Source organism: Chelmon rostratus, chromosome 10 (genome assembly GCF_017976325.1).
Source record: "Chelmon rostratus isolate fCheRos1 chromosome 10, fCheRos1.pri, whole genome shotgun sequence".
In the NCBI taxonomy this organism is placed as follows: Eukaryota; Metazoa; Chordata; class Actinopteri; order Chaetodontiformes; family Chaetodontidae; genus Chelmon; species Chelmon rostratus.
The window spans coordinates 9,126,540-9,144,564 of record NC_055667.1 but is presented as its reverse complement, the minus strand read 5'-3'; the positions used below and the strand labels follow the sequence as shown (position 1 = coordinate 9,144,564).

At 43.8% G+C, this 18,025-nt stretch overlaps 3 protein-coding genes across 3 annotated transcripts in view; 1 reads left to right on the top strand and 2 right to left on the bottom strand.

Moving 5' to 3' along the window:
• Positions 1-1,278: 1,278 nt before the first annotated feature.
• On the bottom strand, positions 1,279-7,233 carry wdr6 (WD repeat domain 6). The gene is made up of 7 exons (XM_041946776.1): positions 7,141-7,233; positions 6,864-6,980; positions 6,414-6,575; positions 3,359-6,059; positions 3,132-3,209; positions 2,759-2,875; positions 1,279-2,440 (listed from the first exon to the last, which is right to left on the bottom strand). Exons 2-7 carry the CDS (start codon positions 6,931-6,933, stop codon positions 1,402-1,404), a joined length of 4,167 nt encoding a protein of 1,388 aa, XP_041802710.1. The 5' UTR covers positions 6,934-6,980; positions 7,141-7,233; the 3' UTR covers positions 1,279-1,401.
• A 405-nt stretch (positions 7,234-7,638) lies between these two features.
• LOC121613398 lies at positions 7,639-12,265 on the top strand. The gene is made up of 4 exons (XM_041946779.1): positions 7,639-7,856; positions 9,765-9,820; positions 9,998-10,166; positions 10,449-12,265. Exons 1-4 carry the CDS (start codon positions 7,652-7,654, stop codon positions 10,808-10,810), a joined length of 792 nt encoding a protein of 263 aa, XP_041802713.1. The 5' UTR covers positions 7,639-7,651; the 3' UTR covers positions 10,811-12,265.
• A 5,661-nt stretch (positions 12,266-17,926) lies between these two features.
• celsr3 (cadherin, EGF LAG seven-pass G-type receptor 3) overlaps positions 17,927-18,025 on the bottom strand; it is a 102,501-nt gene continuing 102,402 nt past the window's right edge. The window contains exon 37 of the mRNA XM_041946775.1: positions 17,927-17,954. Within this exon, the coding sequence (XP_041802709.1) occupies positions 17,927-17,954 (28 nt within the window). The remainder of the gene's footprint in view (positions 17,955-18,025) is intronic.

Genomic DNA, 18,025 nt, shown 5'->3' with positions numbered 1-18,025 from the left:
CATTCACACTTCTTCTGACATCCAAATTCCAGGCAGGCGGCTGTGAATCGACACACACACTCGCCTAATCTACAGTGTGCGACATATAACGTGGCGCAGGTGAACATGCTGCCGGCCGTCTCGCACTTCATCTGACACAGCCACATTTGCATACCAGGCAGACACACATACATACAGCCTGACACTAAAGCAGCATGCATTTGATTAAAAAATACTTGCAATACAAAGAAAATACACTGACGCACAATTTGGTACTTCTCTTCGTGTGAAGACCCTCTCTGACTAATGTATTTCTGTTCCTACTGTAAACTGTAAACCTGAGCCCAATACCAAATCAAACCCAGAGCCAGACTTTGAAGATGTGAGGACCACACAGAACACAGGGGTGAACATTCAGATTAGCACAGTTCCAAATCTTTTCAACTTGAAACAAACTAATGACCCCTCATCACAGGATATGTGTAGCTACAGGTTATATGATCAACCGGTGATTTTTCCCTCTCATGTTGTCATTTGAATAATCTTAGAGGTCTGATCTATCCAACATTAAGCGAGGATAATGATTTTTGTGGGTGTGTGATTGGAGGGAAAAAGCAGCTCTTCACTAAAACAAGGGCACCTCAGGAGTGGGTGTTAGGCAGGCGTGGTTTAATCATAAACTAGATCTAAGCCATAAATCAGCCACATAATTTGTGGATTCTTCTGCGTGGAGACATTCGGTGATGGCAGACACTGGTTTGGCCTTGTTCTGACTGAAAATGGAGTCCCAAGGCTCTCTTGAAGTAAACAGCTTTATTTCCTGGCCGGGTGAGATGTGACATGCTGTATTAAAAATAACTCATGTCATTTCAGCCATCTTTGTTCAGTGTGGTGCTATTCCCTGAGGGAGGCCACAGATGGCCCAGCACATCAGAGATGGTTTTAATGTTCTGTTGAAATGGTCATGAAGGTTTTAATGTTTCCTTGGTGTGCTCCAAATGCTTTTGATGCTCTGACACAAACAGACATGTAGCCTGACTCCAGACCCACATCTTCAATGAATGATAGGCTTTAGGTTCAGAGAAATCAAGACAAACTTGAATCAGTCTAAAACTCTCTTCACACAGGTGATATCTTCCTTCTGGAACTACTGTCTCTGCTTCAGAAATGGAATTTATATTTTTGCTTTTTATGAAATCTTCATCGAACCGCATGAGCAATAAACATACTGTAATGATAATCACAGGGAAGCAAGAGAATAAAGAAGCTTTATTAAAAAAACATACTTTAAAAATGATCAAAGTAAAATGTATTTCAGCGGCAATCAAGGAATTTTACAGCAACTTATTAAGAAATAAATAATTTTCTAAAATGTGATTGTTCGGGCCACTGCCATCTTTTGATTCCACATTTCTTGTGAAGTCATTTTAACTCTGTGGTTTCTCCTTTCGTCTTTCTCATCCTCATCTCTGCATTCCTGACTCGCAGTAGCTGGAAGCCCTGGCCGCAGACCAGTACCCATCCTATCTTCTCTCTCTTCTTCTTGCTCTCACAGGAAGCTTTGAAACCTGTCTCGCTGTTAACCTCTCTCTCTGTCTTACTCACACTGTCAGTCTCTGTTTGATTTCTATGCTCACCAGCTGTCTCACCTCCCCTCTCATCATTGGTCTTGCAAACTGGGTCACCTGTCTCGCTCACGGCTTCAACAGGTTCTCCACCCTCAGCCTCATCAGCTGTTTCCTTATCCTTATTGGGTCTGCCATCTGTCTTACCCTCTGCTGTCTCACACATCGTTTTTAATCCTGTCTGACTCCCCTTCACTCTCCAAACTGCAACCTCCTGCTCAGACTCAAAGCTTGTTTTTCTCTTTTTATCTCCGTCCTCTAACATCTGCCCCTCCCACACTGCGAGTCCTGCAGCATCTGCAACGTGGGAGCACCGCGCCCCCATGTGGCTGATACCGGTACTGCCGACCCTCCACAGGCAAACCCTCTGATCTGAAGAAGTAGAGACTACAAGGGTTGGGCCCAGGAGCTTCAGGGCGGTCAGAGGGGCAGCGTGAGCCAGCGGGATGTGGGACTGGGACTGAAGATGAAGATGAAGCTGGTTTGGGGGTTGGAACTGGGTTTGTGAAGGAATAAGGGACTCAGAAATCTGAGAAAACCCTCTGCTGACCCCAGTCTTTCCGCCTTCTGGGTATTGCACCCTAATTGTGGACACTGTCAGCTGCCCATCATCCCCTCCGCTAGCAACAGTTACGAGGCAACCGCCGTGTTGTTGTCCCACTTTCTCCGCCCAAACAGCCAATGAGTTGATGCCGCTCTGGTGGGCGGGAATGTTGAGGCAGGGGACTGATGGAGTTGGAGCATTGATCGTAGTACCAGTCCATAAGAAAGAAACTTCAGTCAAATCCCACACTGCAATTTTGCCATCTGTTGCAGCACTGAACAGCAGCTTATACCTGAGAGATGTTAATAAAAAGATGCACACGTGAGACTTTCAAATTTTCCCAAAATGAAGAAAAGAGCTGAAAACTAAATTTACTGAGCTCTTAATATTGCACTCCTCTACTTGATCTGCCAGTCACGACTTTTTTCTAAAACAGTGTGCTTTAAAATAATAAAGATATATTAAAACCATGATCACTGGTCTGGGTCTGATGGATTTCTACAAAGTCAGACTACCAATGTCTTATAATGAAGGTGCTAAAATTCACCCAGTTCACATTCTGGAAATAAAAGCATTAAAAAGCAATAAAATGGGACAAACACTGGATCACCTGTTGCCTTTTCCATCCTCCAGGCTGCAGGCGGCAACACTGAGAACACAGCGCTGGTGGTAAAATGTCTCCCACAACAAATCAATTTGACGTTCAGCTTCATTAACTGAGAACAATCTGGAAAAGAGTCATGTAGGCGAGAAGATGGAAAGAAAGGAGAGAGCGAGGACAGCGTTATGACAGAGGGTGAATATCTTCAGCCACATCCACCTATATTTTACACATTTTATCTCTCACATCTGTAGAAAATACTCATTTGAGAGCACTAACACAGACAGACAGAGGAGAAATTCTGTTTTTATGCTGTAACACTTTTCTCCAGCTCGTGACACAGAGGCTTCAGATGTGTGGAAAACTTTGCAGTGACACCGACCTGAGAGCTCCGTCGCTGCAGGCCAGAGCCAGGAGACCACAGTCTGTCCTGTCATCCACCACCACTACAGACATGTACCTGGAAACACACAGACACAACTGTTAAGACTGGATGCTGGAGTAAAAAAAGGATTAGTGGAATAAGAGGAAAGATAGGAATGACTGTCCATTTACATACATATGTGCAGAAAATTAAACACAACCTTTTCTCATGCTTCCCATATTAACCTTGTTTCTGGGTCCATTTTCACCATCTTGTGTCGGTTCCGTCGCCTCTCCCAATGTTCGTCCAATCGGTGACTGGCCACCTGGATCACCTGGCAGGAGGGAACCTGTCTCTGCGTGTCCCAGCCGATCAACAGCCGGTAACACTGCATCTGAGCTCGTCCTCCGGCCGACACGAGCAGCGCAGAGAGAGACTGTCTCTGGTTTTCACTCATTCCCTCTGGACATGTTATCGCAGTCACCGTCCGAACGCTTGAGATGTGATCAGTAATGACTGAGAGAACTTTGATGCTGCCAGAGTTGGGATGTACCGCCAGGACGGTTAAGCTAGTGTCCTCTCCTCCCATCACCACTATCTCCCAGTGATCTTCCTCTCTCTCCTTTACTACATCTTTGAGTCTGTCCCTTCCCTCAATTCCAGTCACATTTCCAGTTCTCATTGGTTGAATCTCATTCCTGAATACCACTATCCTCCCCAGCCTGCATACACACCCAATCCCCCGCCCATGGACACCCTCTCTCAGGCCCCATCCTTCAGTCCTTCCTGCCCAGCTCAGCGTCTTTCCAGGGGGTTGTGAAGTCAGGACGGCCCCCTGCTTGATAAAGACCAGAGCTCCATATCCAGGCCAAATCCCTTTGTGGGATGGCCAGAGACTCCAGGAGCGATGCCCACCACCACAAGGCACCGCTAGCAGCCTCTCCTGCCTCACTGGGTCCCAAACCACAAAGTGGACAGCATGAAAGCCAGCGATGGCAAACCTGGCTTCTCTTCCCTTGCTCTCTTCTCTGAGGTCTTCCTCCTTCTCCTCTTCCACTGGAACTTCAGGTTCAAGAATTAAAACCCTCTCCAGCCACTCCATACCCTTGCAGGCCCGCTGGACTCTGAGAACCTCCAGCTGAAGCTTTCCCTTGTTCTCTGCACTCTCTCCATTTCCCTTTTTTTCAGGTGGTGATGGACGCACTCTGAAGACCCTCACACAGCCGTCCCTGCCGGCGCTGTAGAGCAGTCCCTGATATTCACACACTGAAGTTACACCCTGTTTTCCATGCACCCCGAACAGGCAGTTCAGTGGGCTCAGTGTTAGCTCAACCACTTCTTTTCTTTCTCTCTCCACCATCATTTTACTTCCAGTTTCCTCACCTTCAAGCTCTTCGTTAGCAGTTTGTTTCCTGCCTGTCTGCAAACCTTCATCCATCCTTTTGTCATCTCCCACCTTTCGCTCCAGTGCTCCTCCTTCCTGAAACAAAAGCAGGGACCCTCTCCTGTCCCCACACACCCACAGCAACCCCTGTGACGTGGAGCGGAGGCACACTGCAGCTGTCAGCCAGCGTTTGGCACAGGGGGGGAGGAGGAAAGGAGGAAGTGGATTTACAGTGAGAGCTAAGGAACAGTTTTGACCCCACTTTACACCTACACACCAGCGATAGACAAGTCCTTCAGAGCCTGATGCTAGCAAACATAAGCTTTCTTTTGCGTCTTGCCAAATAAGGCTATGGATCTTCCCTAAACCAACTGTGAGAAGAATCCCACACTGAGGATGGGAGATGGGGAAGACCTGGATAGACCCGCTGAGATTTCCCACAGCACACAAAATTACCTTTGTTGAGTCTTCCACACTGACAGTTATTGTTTCCATCACACAGTAGGACTGGAACTCAGGCGTCCCTTGCCAGACCATCTCCCACTGCCCATCACTGTATTGGTAAACTATTCCTCTGTCAGTACAAACCACAAATTTATTGTGACTCCAGCTTGCATTTTCATCCTCTTCCCCTACTATACAAACCACTTTTGGCAAGCCTTCACCAGGAAATTTCAGGTCACATAGTTTCTCTGTCACTGCTTCCTCCATTCTCTCCTCACTCCCTTCCACCCTCCACAACCTCACACCTCCATCAGCCCCCCCTGTAGCCACCCATGTCTCTTCATCTCCTATACCCTCACTAACTGCGAGTGCACGTACCCCCCCGGCTCGGTGTCCCTTCAGTGTACGAACCACCTTGCCACCTCCAGCCCAGTCCCAGACTAAACAGGCCCCATCTTCTCCTGCACTGAACACTTGGCCAGGGGAAAGATGCACAGAGAACACCCTCGCCTGGTGTCCATATAGGATCCTTAAAAAAGTCGGGTTCAAGTCCCCACATTTCCCTCCAGGGCCCCCTAAAGCACCAACACCCCACACCCTGACACTGCGGTCATCAGAGGCTGAAGCCAGCCATCCTTTCTCCCGGAGGTAAGAGATGCTGAAGATGACTCCGCTGTGGCCCAGCAGGCGTCTCTCAACTGGAGCTTTGTACTCAGAGTCACTACTTTTGTCTACTCCTCCAGGCTTCCAGAGAACCAGCTGGTTGAAAACAGTCCCTCCTACTAAGACGGTATCAGGCCAGGATTCATGTACCAGAAGGAGGGCAGAGTACAGCAGACACCCCTCCAGACAGGAGCACTGAACCAGAGCAGTTCCTGTAATGACATCCAGGAGGAGAGCACTATTGTGGGCTACAGCCACACAGAGCAGTGAGTGTTTGTCTCCAGACAGCCAGCGAACATCCAGGGCCCAGTCCTGCAGCTCCATGAGGGGACCAAGAATCTCCCAGCACAGATGCTCCCCATCCTGGAGATCGACATGGAGCCTTACCAGCCTCACAGCTTTGCCCCCAAACACTGCTAGATCATACACGCTGGACTCTGAAGTGGAGCTCAGTTCTGGGGATTGACAAGATGAGAAGTAAATAAATACAACATCTGTAAAAACAATATTAATAATTACAACAAAAGGGCTGTCAGTGAATGCAACGTCTTGTCACAAGCCTGATATAATATCCCTTTAGTATTTACAATCACAATTCCATCTTCATTTCCTTTATAATTAATGCAATCACCACCAAAACAATCTGTTGTTTGGCCCAGGACTTACTGGCGCATCTTATTTTACTCAAACTGGTTAGTCAATTAACTATACATCCCAACAGAAGCAATAAAACAACCTCCTCGAACAGAGCGACAGAAATTAACTTAAAAAAAAAAAGAGAACAGTGAAAACAAGCGTCTGCTCATCACCTCTCTTCTCCCCATTGGTTCCAGTGGCAGAGCTCTGTGCCAGGACAGCCGCCACACCTCTAGGTCTTATCCCATGGATTCTGTAGTGTTGGAGCACGCTCAGTGAGGCGCGGGCTTTAGGGTGAGGATGGAGACTGTATACTGTCAAGACTGGACCCTCACCTGCCAGAAAATTGAAAGAGAAACAATTGTGTTACATATGTTGTGTGATCCTTTACTGCTTTCAGTCTCCTTTCAAAATAAGCAAGAATAGGAAACAAATGGAAAATATGGCAAACCGAATATAACGCTGTTCTGCTCCTACATTTGTAGTGAGACTGTGCAATGATCCATAACCACTTTGGCTAATATAGTCAATGGAAACCTCAGATTTGGTTTGTTTTGTCAAATCCATAGTAGTGCATTACTAAAAGTATTACTTATTCATTGGTTCTCAGCACTGCTTTATACCTGTCAGTAGAAATGCATCCTGAAGGAACTCCAGAGCTGTGACTGGGGCTACCAGGGCTGCTGTCTCCATCTTTTATATGTTACTAATTTTCATTGAAGACACGTTATCAATGGTACCTGAAAGGATATGAAGTCACAACACACACTTGTTAGAGATGGTAGCTGATGGTAGCAAAACAAGCTAACGCTAAAAGCACTTCTCACGTTATTTGGTGGATACATATCAAGAAAAGCATCTTTTCTAGGTCCATATCAATGCAGCTACTTTGTAACTTACAAAGAGCCTTAAGCTCCACATGAACATGTTTTAAATCTCCTTCGAAACCTGGCATTTGTATCCACGACTCGCAATCTACTTCACATGTGTTTCTGTTCTGGCTTCCGTGTGTTTAACCAATCAGGCTATACTGCTGGCTTCCTGAACGCTGAATGGTTAGGGAAAAAGTTAGTCGTATTTATATTGGAGAAAGCGACACACGTGACTGACTGCCGTTGAGTTGTGCTGCCTTTAAGTGCTTTCTGGGAAAATAGTTTAATTAACATCAGCGTATATATTGATTTTAAAATGATTGACAGACCAATTGTTCTGTTTTTACCACCTTTCTTTAATCGACACATGATTAAATAAATAAATATATGCTCTTTTTTAACCACAGCAGCGAACAATATTGTGTGTTCTGCAACTCATATTTATCTTCCATGTAGGCATGAACGCACCAAGAGGCAATAGAAGGTAAGAGGCTGTGCCTGGCCGTTAGGTAGCGGTCCAGCTAACTCCACAGCTAATTATGCCTGGAAAATGTAAATTCCAAGATTCCTGGCTCTCCAAGGGAATTTACAAGGACTGGCTGGTTAAGGACGTGCAGGACATTCACTTCGCTCGATGTAGGGCCTGTTGTAAATCAATCAAACTTCAGACCATGGGCGAGGCTGCTCTCACCAGTCACGCAGGGGGAGCTGGCCACAAAGCAGCGGTTCGCAAGCTACTGGAAGGTAGCTTAGCTTCAATTTTAAACAGCTTAAAAAGCACGCCCGAAATTGTTCAGAAGTGTATGTGAGTGCATGTGATACTCACGGTTTCGTCGTCGGGTGTTTTTTTTTTTAGATGATACACGTGTATATGTGTATGTGTGTGTGTGTGTGTGTTTGGCTACAACTAACAGTCTGGACGTGTGAGTGCTGAAACATCTGTCCCAGGTCAGCCACAGCTTTTCCCTCTGGCCTTGTATTCTTCATGTGCATGTGTTAGATGAGGCAGCTCGTACAGTGAATACACCTGGTAGTGTAGTATGTCTTATTTTGGAGTGTCATATGTACAGTTGTGTTCAATGGTGGGGTGTGGCAAAGTTAATTAACAGTAATTACATTTACTCAAGTACTGTTCTTAGGTACAAGTTTGAAATACTTGTCTTTTCTATTCATGCTACTCTCTGCTTACCTCACCACATCTCAGAGGAGAATATTGTACTTTTTTAACTCATTGCATTTATTTGGCAGCTTTAGTTACAATTACTTTAGATTTTTGCAGACAAAAGACAAAGAGTTTGTAAAATATAATGTATTGTTATAAACATTTAATGGTACCAGCTTCACATGTGAAGATACGCCGCCTTTCCTTTTAATAATCTTAATCATTTGTATTTGTTTTTAATCATTTTGAGGTTCGGACTATTTGTCACTTTGGTCCCTCGGTAAATGTGACAGCATTTTCTCACTACTTTCTCAGTCAATAGAGAAAATAACCCATACTGAAGATAATACACATAAGAGTTGAAAATGAGGTCCACCTCAGCCAGCTGCAATAGTAAATCCTGCTTTACATTAATACTTGAGTAATAATAATGTCATCGTATGATATATAACGGTCAGAGGGGTCATTTTTCTGTAATGATTATTTTATGATATTTTATTAAACACCACACTGCAGTCAGACCCCTGCAGTCTGCTGAAGTGTCCCTGAGCAAGCATGCCCCTCAGGGGAACAACTTCATATCACGATCATGGTCACCAGTTTTGATAATGTGTTTTCATTGAATACCTGAATTAATCTACATGCTAATAATTAAGTAATTAAGTTGTATTTAATAGGATCTCAAGATAATTCTTAATGGATTAATGAATGGATTGAAATATATGAAGGTATATTAATGGGTTTTGTGCACACTTCAAAGGACATTAAACTGAGTATTAAGTTGTGTCTTTATAAAGGCGTCAGTCCTTTACAACTTCCAAAGAGAAATTCTCACTTACCTTCAGCCAGGCAGAAGGATTTGTCTTTTATTTGTTTTGAGATATCTGTCTCTAAGATTTCTGCCTCCACTCCAATATAAGAAAGGTGGAAAAAGCAACTACAAAACTGCAGCACTGGACTTTTCTTTAAGGGATTTAGTAATTCTGATAAAGGACACTTCAGCAGGGTGTTTGTCCTCCATTAGTCCTCCATTTGAAAGACCGTCTACCGTCTCACTTAATCGTCCTGCTGCATCAAAGCGTGTTCAGTTTGTGAAACAGTCAAACCTATAGAGAGGTCAGCCTGGAAAGTGATTGAATAATCCCTGAAGTTAATGTTCACATGTTTAAATGTTGGATGTCTAACTCTCCAAAAAAACCCAAAACCACTTTACTGACAGTGAATTTGAGGCTGTCTTTGTGGACTTTTCAGGTTCATGTCTGTCTGTGTCTAACCGAGTCTGAGCAGTTCTGTTGGTGTCCACTGGGTTACAAACACTGATCCCACCTGGTACTATCCACACTACGATGGAAACGTGTGTTTGAGTGTTGTGCCGTAAAGTGCGTGTTGTACCTGCTTCCACCAGAGGGAGGCACTCTCTGCTTATTTTCCTGAGACACATTTACCTGCTGTCCCTCCCTGACTGTCCCTCTGTCCTCTTTTCTTATCAGCAGGAAATTTGATGATGATAAATTCCTCTGGACAGGAGAATGGCAGCGTGAATCGGGTAAATATGCACAAGTTCTGTTTTTTCAAGGCATAATTGGCAGAATTTATAACAAAGAACCACATGAAGATTATCCTAGAGCGGCTCTTGTTAATACAACACTAACGTTCATGCTAGAAATGACAAATGTTCCATCAACGTAAACACTTAAAACTCACTTTGTTGTCTCTGACTCAGACTGAGGACAGCAAGGAGCAAGTGTCCATCTGCCTCCAGCGTGACGCCTTGGACAGAATAACCGGTAGCGACTGGTCAGATCTGCACCACAGCCCCACAGCAAACTCCACCTCCCACAATGCAGTGCTGCAGGATGTGACTTTTCCTGCGGCCTTCTTCACAGCACCAGGTACCCTCAGACAGAGCTCTGCAAGCTGCCACAGTATTTGTTGTCCAGAGACACTAACTGACTGCAGGGATGTTCTGATCTTCATTTGATTTAAAAGAAAATACATCTAGCTTTTTCAGTGTAAGTAAATTTGTGGTTGGAGTCTGGAAGCTGACAACATTACTTTTTTAACATTATTAAACATTAAGAGAAATGTGCGTACATTTTGACCCAGAAATATGCAAAAATGCATCCAGCAAGATATTGGATCAACGCTCTCCTTCTGTAACTCCGACCTCGCAGGCACCTCCAGGCTCACCGGCCAGCGCCTCCACCCGTCCGGCAGCGAGGCGGAGGAAGGGGGCCGCCGGCCGACTCTGCACGACTCAGCCGACCTGTCGAGGCTGGAGCACCAGCAGAGGACAGAAGCTATGGAGCAGCAGCAGCAGATGAACATCCTGGAGTGGGAGAACAGGATGAAGGTGCTGGCGTGGGAGCAGGAGCTGGTGAAGGAGAAGAGGAGGGTGGTCCGGCAGAAGGAGAAGGCCATCCGGATGAAGAAGGCATACTACAAAGCAAAGCTTAAGAGGATGGGCGAGGACTTACCGCCATCTTCCTCCAGCAGCAGCGATGACGAGGAGAAAACGTCTCATTTGACAGGATGAACTGTTTTAATAGCTGTATTTGATTAGTGCTTGTTTCATCCCTGTATTCCTTTGTCTATATGCTCTGGACTCTTACTATTTTTCTACTTTGGTTTGTACTTTAATCAGCTGTTCTTTTACTCAAGGAGGGAAATTACTTTTCCTGCTAAATGATTAAGGCTTCAGTCTGAGGTAGACTGAAGTGGTGAAAAGCAACATGCTACTCATCCTGCAGTACTGTTACTTTACGGCAGAAGTGAGATCACTTGAGTTGCAGGTGACACAAAGACTGAGTGACATTATTGCACGTGGTCACAAGGCCGAGCCACCAATCTGTCTGCAGAGCCTCTGAACTGTGTGAAAGGCATCACAATGAATGATCCCGTTCTGCGTTATCTGTCATTTCATCACAGCGTGGCTCCAGTATTCACAGTGATAAGGTGTTCATTGATGTTCAAGGTGACTGATGTTTAATGTGTTTCTGTAAAGGTCACAGTCTATTCTTGGGAGACTGTTCTGCTGAACAACGTACTGAGACTACAGCTAATCACTGCAGATGTAGAATGAGGCAACAATCCAAAATGGACAGTACTTTAACTTTATTTGCATAGCTTCTGTTTCAGAGCATGTTCACATGAGTGTGTACGCTTACAGCGGTTTACTTTGCTTTGTGAATAAATTGGCCTTTGATACAAAATTGGAGTTGAGGGCAGAAAGGTGACAAATCAAAGAAAAGAAACGCTTCCGTACCTGGCAGCAGGGATTTGCTCCCATTCAGTCACAAGAGCCTTAATAAGGTCGACCGCTGATGTTCGGAGACAAAGCTAAAGGTGTAGAATGCGGTTGAGGTCAGGGCTCTGTGCAAGTTCTTCCACGCCGAACTGAGGAAGCCAGTTCTTCATGCACCTGACTTTGGGTATGTTTCAGCAGGAAAGGGTCCTCCCTAAACTATGACCACAAATTCTGAAGCATGCTGTTGGCTAAAACATTGTTGTTTGCTGTAGCATTAACTGAGGGTCCTAGCCCAAACCATGAGAACTGCCCCAGACTAAACATAGACAAATGTGTATCAGTGTCCACATGCTTTTGCTCATATGGTAAATTTAATGCAGATGCTTCTATAAAGGCATCGTGGAGTCACTGCATGGCACCCCGATTCCAGAAATGTTGGTCTGCTGTGTAAAGCATAAAACAGAATGTGATAACTTGCTAATTGATATATATACAGTGGAAAACAGTAATATATGTAATGTTTCACCTCATCAGCTGCGTTGATTTATGTAAATATCTGCTTATTCTGAATTTGATGCAGCAACATGTTTCAGACAAATCAGAACAGGACCAACAAAAGATGGTCCTGTTCTGGGAAAGTTGTGGAACGCTCCAAAAACACCTGTTTGGATTATTCCACAGGTAAACAGGTTGATTGGTAACAGGTGATAGTGTCATGATTGGGTGTGAAAGGAGCCTCCTGGAAAGGCTCAGTCGTTGGAGCGATGGATGGAGCAAGGTTCAACACTTTGTGAACACATGATTGGATAAAGGATGTTACTACATGGGCTCAGGAACACTTTGCAAAACCAAAATCTGGTTTTATTTACATTTTACACAGCGTCCCAACTTTCTTGGAATCGGGGTTGTTTGAAAGTGATTTGGTCTTGCCCTCACAGCCACCAGACTAAAACCCAGCTCAGCACTTACTGGAGATTTTCTAGAGAAATATGAGGCGCTCTCCACCACCATCACCAAACACCAAACAAGGGAATATGTTCAGAAAGGATGGTGTTCCTTATTACCATGTTCCTATACTATATGTTATTAAAACACTTTCTATTCTTTAAATAAATAGTTTGACATTTTGGGAAATAAGCGCTTCACTGTCTTGCTGATTGATACCACTCTCATATGTGTTAGCTTGCTTTAGGCTTCCTTCCAATGTAACTGGATTCATCTTGCTGAAGAGCAGTGCATGCTTTGAGTGGCAGTTTGGTAGAGGGTTACCTTTAAGTTGAACCCCTTTTTCCAAATATTTTCGTAAAAACACTGAATACGGAACTCCAGAAACCTGAGCGCTTGGAACAGAACCAAAATGTGTGCTAATGTGGCCGGTGAGTATAGACACCTATTGCAGGAGGCATCCACCGATGAACACGTCTTTGACAGCCGCGATTTAGACAAGCTGAGCCTGTGCTCTGTTTTGAATTGAACGAGGCCATGTGGGGCACACACTGATGAGCTGTGCTCTTGTAGGATAAATGCTTTTAATTTACCTTCAGATCTTGTTGCCATGCCTCTTATCCAGAGAGGGGATCTAAAGCAGCAGAGTTTCTCATGCAACATAGAATAATGCTTTTGTGACCGATGAGTGTTGACAGTATAGTTGTGCAAATGAAGACACCATAGAAAGTAATTATTCTGGTGAAACTGGTGGTTTAATGTTATTGGACCATAGATGGAGCAATCCACGGTCACCTAAAAGGGGTATGAGGTGAAATATACCTGTAAAATATACCAGCAAATTACAAGGAAAGATTTCACCTTTTGTTATCTTACATCCAGAAAGCTCCAAACTAATCCAACACTGACATGACGGTAGGGAGTTCTGCAGGGATCTGCAAAGAAGTAGATCGTCTCTATACAAAGACAGTTCCACATCTAAAGACATCACCTCTGGTAACTAATTTGTCTGGGGAGCATGTGATGTCAAAGAGGTGGTACATATTAAAGACGGAGAGGCATTTATTTATTCATTTATTTTAGTTGAACTTGTCTGATCAGAAGATAACAGAGAAGGTAAGGCATCACTGTGATGCAATGATTAATCCTTTTCAGCGACACTTACTGGTGAGGAAGGACAATAATGAACTGGTAGCCAGTACAGATGCAAAGATGAGTTCAAGGAAGGACTTAATAAGGACTGTAATATTTATTTGATAAAATATTTTCCAGGCTTTAGCAAATAACTTACGAGCTAGAGACAGGGCGATGGGATCCACCATTAAGGGGCTCTTTGTGAAGTAATGTAGAGAAGTATTGCAGCAGTTTATACTGTTTCAGAGGCTTGTTTAAAATGCTCTAAAAATTACATTTTGAACGCAATATCGTAAACAGATATTGATTCATCTAATGTCTTCTTATGTGGCTCACTTAATTCAGGTATGGGCAAACTGTTGAAAAAGAAGTCAAGGTTTGATAGGCAATGCTGCAGGACCACTGATCACTTGTGACGACGGTTTATCTGAGGGCCGATTATACTGTGTCTCAGCTGGCTGCGTCTGTCTTGTGCTTGAGTTTCTGCTGGGAATCAAGGTGGCAGCTGAGCATCTCTGACTTCTCTGGATGTGACAGAATTCTTTGAGAGTCAAAACAAGTCAGAGCGAGAGAGAGAGGCTCCCAGAAAAACATGTCCCTCCGTCGGCATGTTTCCTCTGCTCACTTTTTCACACCTGGAAATGTCTGTTCTCATAAATATGAAACAGCAAACCTTGTTCTGACACACGCACGCACACGCACACGCACACACACACACACACACACACACACACACACACACAGAATAAATAGAAACACAGCCGTGTAGGAATAAGTCATTTTTTTAATGTCCAACATTTCTCTTGTTTCCGCGGTAACAGGGGAACAGCTGTTTCCATGCCGCCTTCCCCTTGCCGACGGCGGGATAGAAGGCATCCCATAATGAACACACAAATATAACAAAGACAATCTCCCACCCCTCCTCCTCTCCCTGACTATCTCTCACTCTGCTTCTTTCCTTCTGTCACTACCTTTTTTTTCTTCTTCCAAACACATCACAACATTTTAGCCTCAACTCGCGTCTTTTTGTCTCCCCTCACTTGTGAGGCTCTTATTGGTCCGAACCAGATTAACCTGAAGCTGGTGGAGTTCAACAAGCCATCACTGATGGCTGACTGTAGTTGGTAAGAACAGATATGTAACCAGCTAATGATCTGATTTTTGTGCTTGAGAAGCCTTGGATCTATAACAGTGAACAGGGAGGGAAAAAGGTTTGATTTGGGACATATGTGAACTATTTACACCCAGTATTCAACTTTAGTTTGGATATGTTTTGATGTGTTGATATTCTGTTGGCAGAGGATAAATGCAACTATATAGGGTTGCATTTTAATTTAGTTTTGTCATGTTGTACCTTTGTGATTGGATAAAGAAACCTATTTAAATGCTGAAAAGCTAAGCATCCCACATCAGATTGAAATCCTAGGTGTAAATAGACACTTTTAACTTTCACATTCCTCTCTTCTCTTGTCCTCCATCTGTGAATGCGTTGCAGTGAGAGACTCAGATATAACAAACATTACATGAGGAAAAAAAGGGAACATTTGGGCAAAAAACCAACAGCCTCTCATATGACCTGGCAACATAAATAATCAGTACAATGTCAATAAATTATCAATAAATAAAATAAATCTCATGTCTGTACAAGTTAAAGGTACTGTCAGTTGATGATAACATACAGATCTGAAGAAGAAAAATAATAATACATGGAGCAACTGGATGAAAAGTAAAAAGGACTCAAAGTCAGTTTTCTATGTGTGCTACCCCTTTAACAGACTAGTGGGTAGTGTTCCCCTTCTGGAGCATTTTGTTGGCAATACTACTGTCACAAATAGGTTCACTTGTCACATGGGAACGTGGGGATGGCAGCGCAGCGGGCAGAGCAGGGAGACGTGCATTTGCAAGGTGTGTGAGATGTGTGTTTATTTCCACTATCTGCATTTCCATCTGTTTCTCTGTGCTTTTTTTTTCTTCCTCTCTGTGATGAGTAACATCCACGCCCTCCTCCCTGCAGTTACATTCTGCACACAGTCATCGTTTCTGACCCAATTTGTTCTCCTTCCAACCTTGTCTGGTTTTGTACCTTATGATTTATTCTTACTTGTTGTGCTCTATTTTAGCTTTGCTGTTTTCTATCCACTTCCACTGTTGCTGTTCCAGCGTTATTTAGTATTTTTGGACTGTCACAATGCTCTCTGCTCAAGCACACGCAGACGACATGTTTTGGCACGTTTTTGCCTTCAGTTTTTATGACCCACTGCACTTTTTTCAACACCAAATAAAAAACAAAAACAAGAAAAACATTTATGTTAGCCACAATCCCTTAATCCCTCTGAAGGCTGGTGGAGACTGCTTGCTTACGGATGCCTGCGTGTTGTTACCTTAAGGCCTGAACTCAGGGCTCACACCAGCAGCTGGGAGAAAGGAGCAGCTGCTGATGGAAAGACCTACATCTCAAAACCACTTAGAGGCTTTTAGTGCTGACACAACTGACATCCCCTCTCCTCAGCGACACCGGAACAGTGCTGCAGAAGCTACGCTGTATCTTTTAAGAGTCCTCATCTTTGTACAGCAGCCTAAACAATGAGAACAAATGTGTTCTGGTGTGAACGTCTTCATCAGTGCCTCTTGTCTGTTGCATTTCTCATATATGAAGGATATTGCCAAGTATTTTTTTAGTTTTACTTCTGGCATGTTGCAGACATGAGCTAATATATTCAGGCAGATATCATGCTGGATATGTACTGCAGGTCTGCTGCTTTCAGGTCTCCGAAAAAATATCTGTGCACACTAGGACGTGCCTCATAATACCTTCCGCTGATCCGCTCTCCTCCTACATGCCAAATCAAAATCCACCTGCTCATACAGTGTGCAGCCAAATAAATACCAGCCATAGCATTGTGCTGTAGCACAGATCTAGGGCCTTATCAATAAACACAAATTTTCACTTGTTCGTTTGCATGGCACAATTATTAAAAAAAATCACGATAAAAAACGAAACTGAATTACATCTATATCATCAGCTTTATCACGGAAAACGGGAGAACAACGATGTTCTGGTTTGAAGCGGCTGTCCCTTTGGCTTGGATTTGCACAGAACTTTTGCATGAGAAGCTTTTATAAATGAGTCTCCTGGATGCTGCCCCAGCGATTCGGCTGCTCCTGTGGCGTCTCTTGAGGCAGTTTGAGTCGTGATGCATCAAATTGCAAGCTATACCTTGAGGGGCTTTAGCTGGTTGTTACATGATGGAGCCTCATAGGCAGACAGATATCTACCTTCACCCACCAGGTCTCTGGAACACTAAAGATATGGTGTTGTAATATCAGTCGACTGATATGGTCCGGTTCAGGACAGCACCAGGCACAGAGATACACAGACAGATGACAAGGTCACATTCATTTACAGCAGATCACAAAACAGCACAATCTCCCGAAAGAGCTGATACTTTGACACTCGTGACTGAGCTTTAATAGCTGAACTCTGAACTATCATGTGGTGTTTTAGCTTAACGTTGGCCATCTTTCTCTGCACAATCATCTTGTTCCATCAAATCTATTCTCTTATAATATCCCTTCCTCTATTTACAATCACTTTTTTCTCGCTACTTTGATATCTTCCCTTCAACCACATCCCCCGGTTTTGATAATCTCATCAGATACTATTGCCGGATCCCTGTCGCTATACACAAAGTTGATGGGTATGAGGAAAGGTTTCTGAGGAAAACTGTTTTCAGGGAGAATTTTGGGGATCGTTTTTTTTTCTTTGTCGGGGAAATCTCTTCCTCAGCAATGAGCAAGACTGCACTCGCACCAACCTCACTCACAACCTCTCACGGACACAATCATAAAAAAAAAAAAGAAAACGTCACAAGAGATTTCTTCTTCATCTCCAATGAAAAAGATACAAAATGTATAAAAAATGTTATTTACAGTCTTTTCTTCTTTTTTCTTTAAGTCAGTTCTTGTCTGGATCAAGCTGACTTCTGCGTTTGAAATTTGAGGAGTTTGCGTTTGTCTTTAACAGTTTTTAGGTAGTAGAGGTGGTCGACTCATCTTTGAAAGAAACGTCACAGATTTTTGCAGGCGATGGGACTTGAAAAACTTAATTTATACAGTACAAACCGCCCACAAACATCCTCCTATGCTCAGTGGATGCTCTCTCTGTTTCACTTTATTTCCAACTCTGTGTCTCCTCTCTCCCAGGTTTGTTTCTAGTCCTCCAATGTCCCAGGGTGTCCCAGTGGTTCAGGACCATCCATGACCTTTGAACTTGTCCCTGGTGTACCAAGCACTGTCGCAATGCATAAAGGGATATGGAGGCTGTCATCAAGACTGTCCTTCACTTCTGTTGGCTCTGAGGTGAAGGAAAGGGAAATGAGTCAATTTTTCAGCTGATTGTAAATTCAGTTACACATAATGACAATA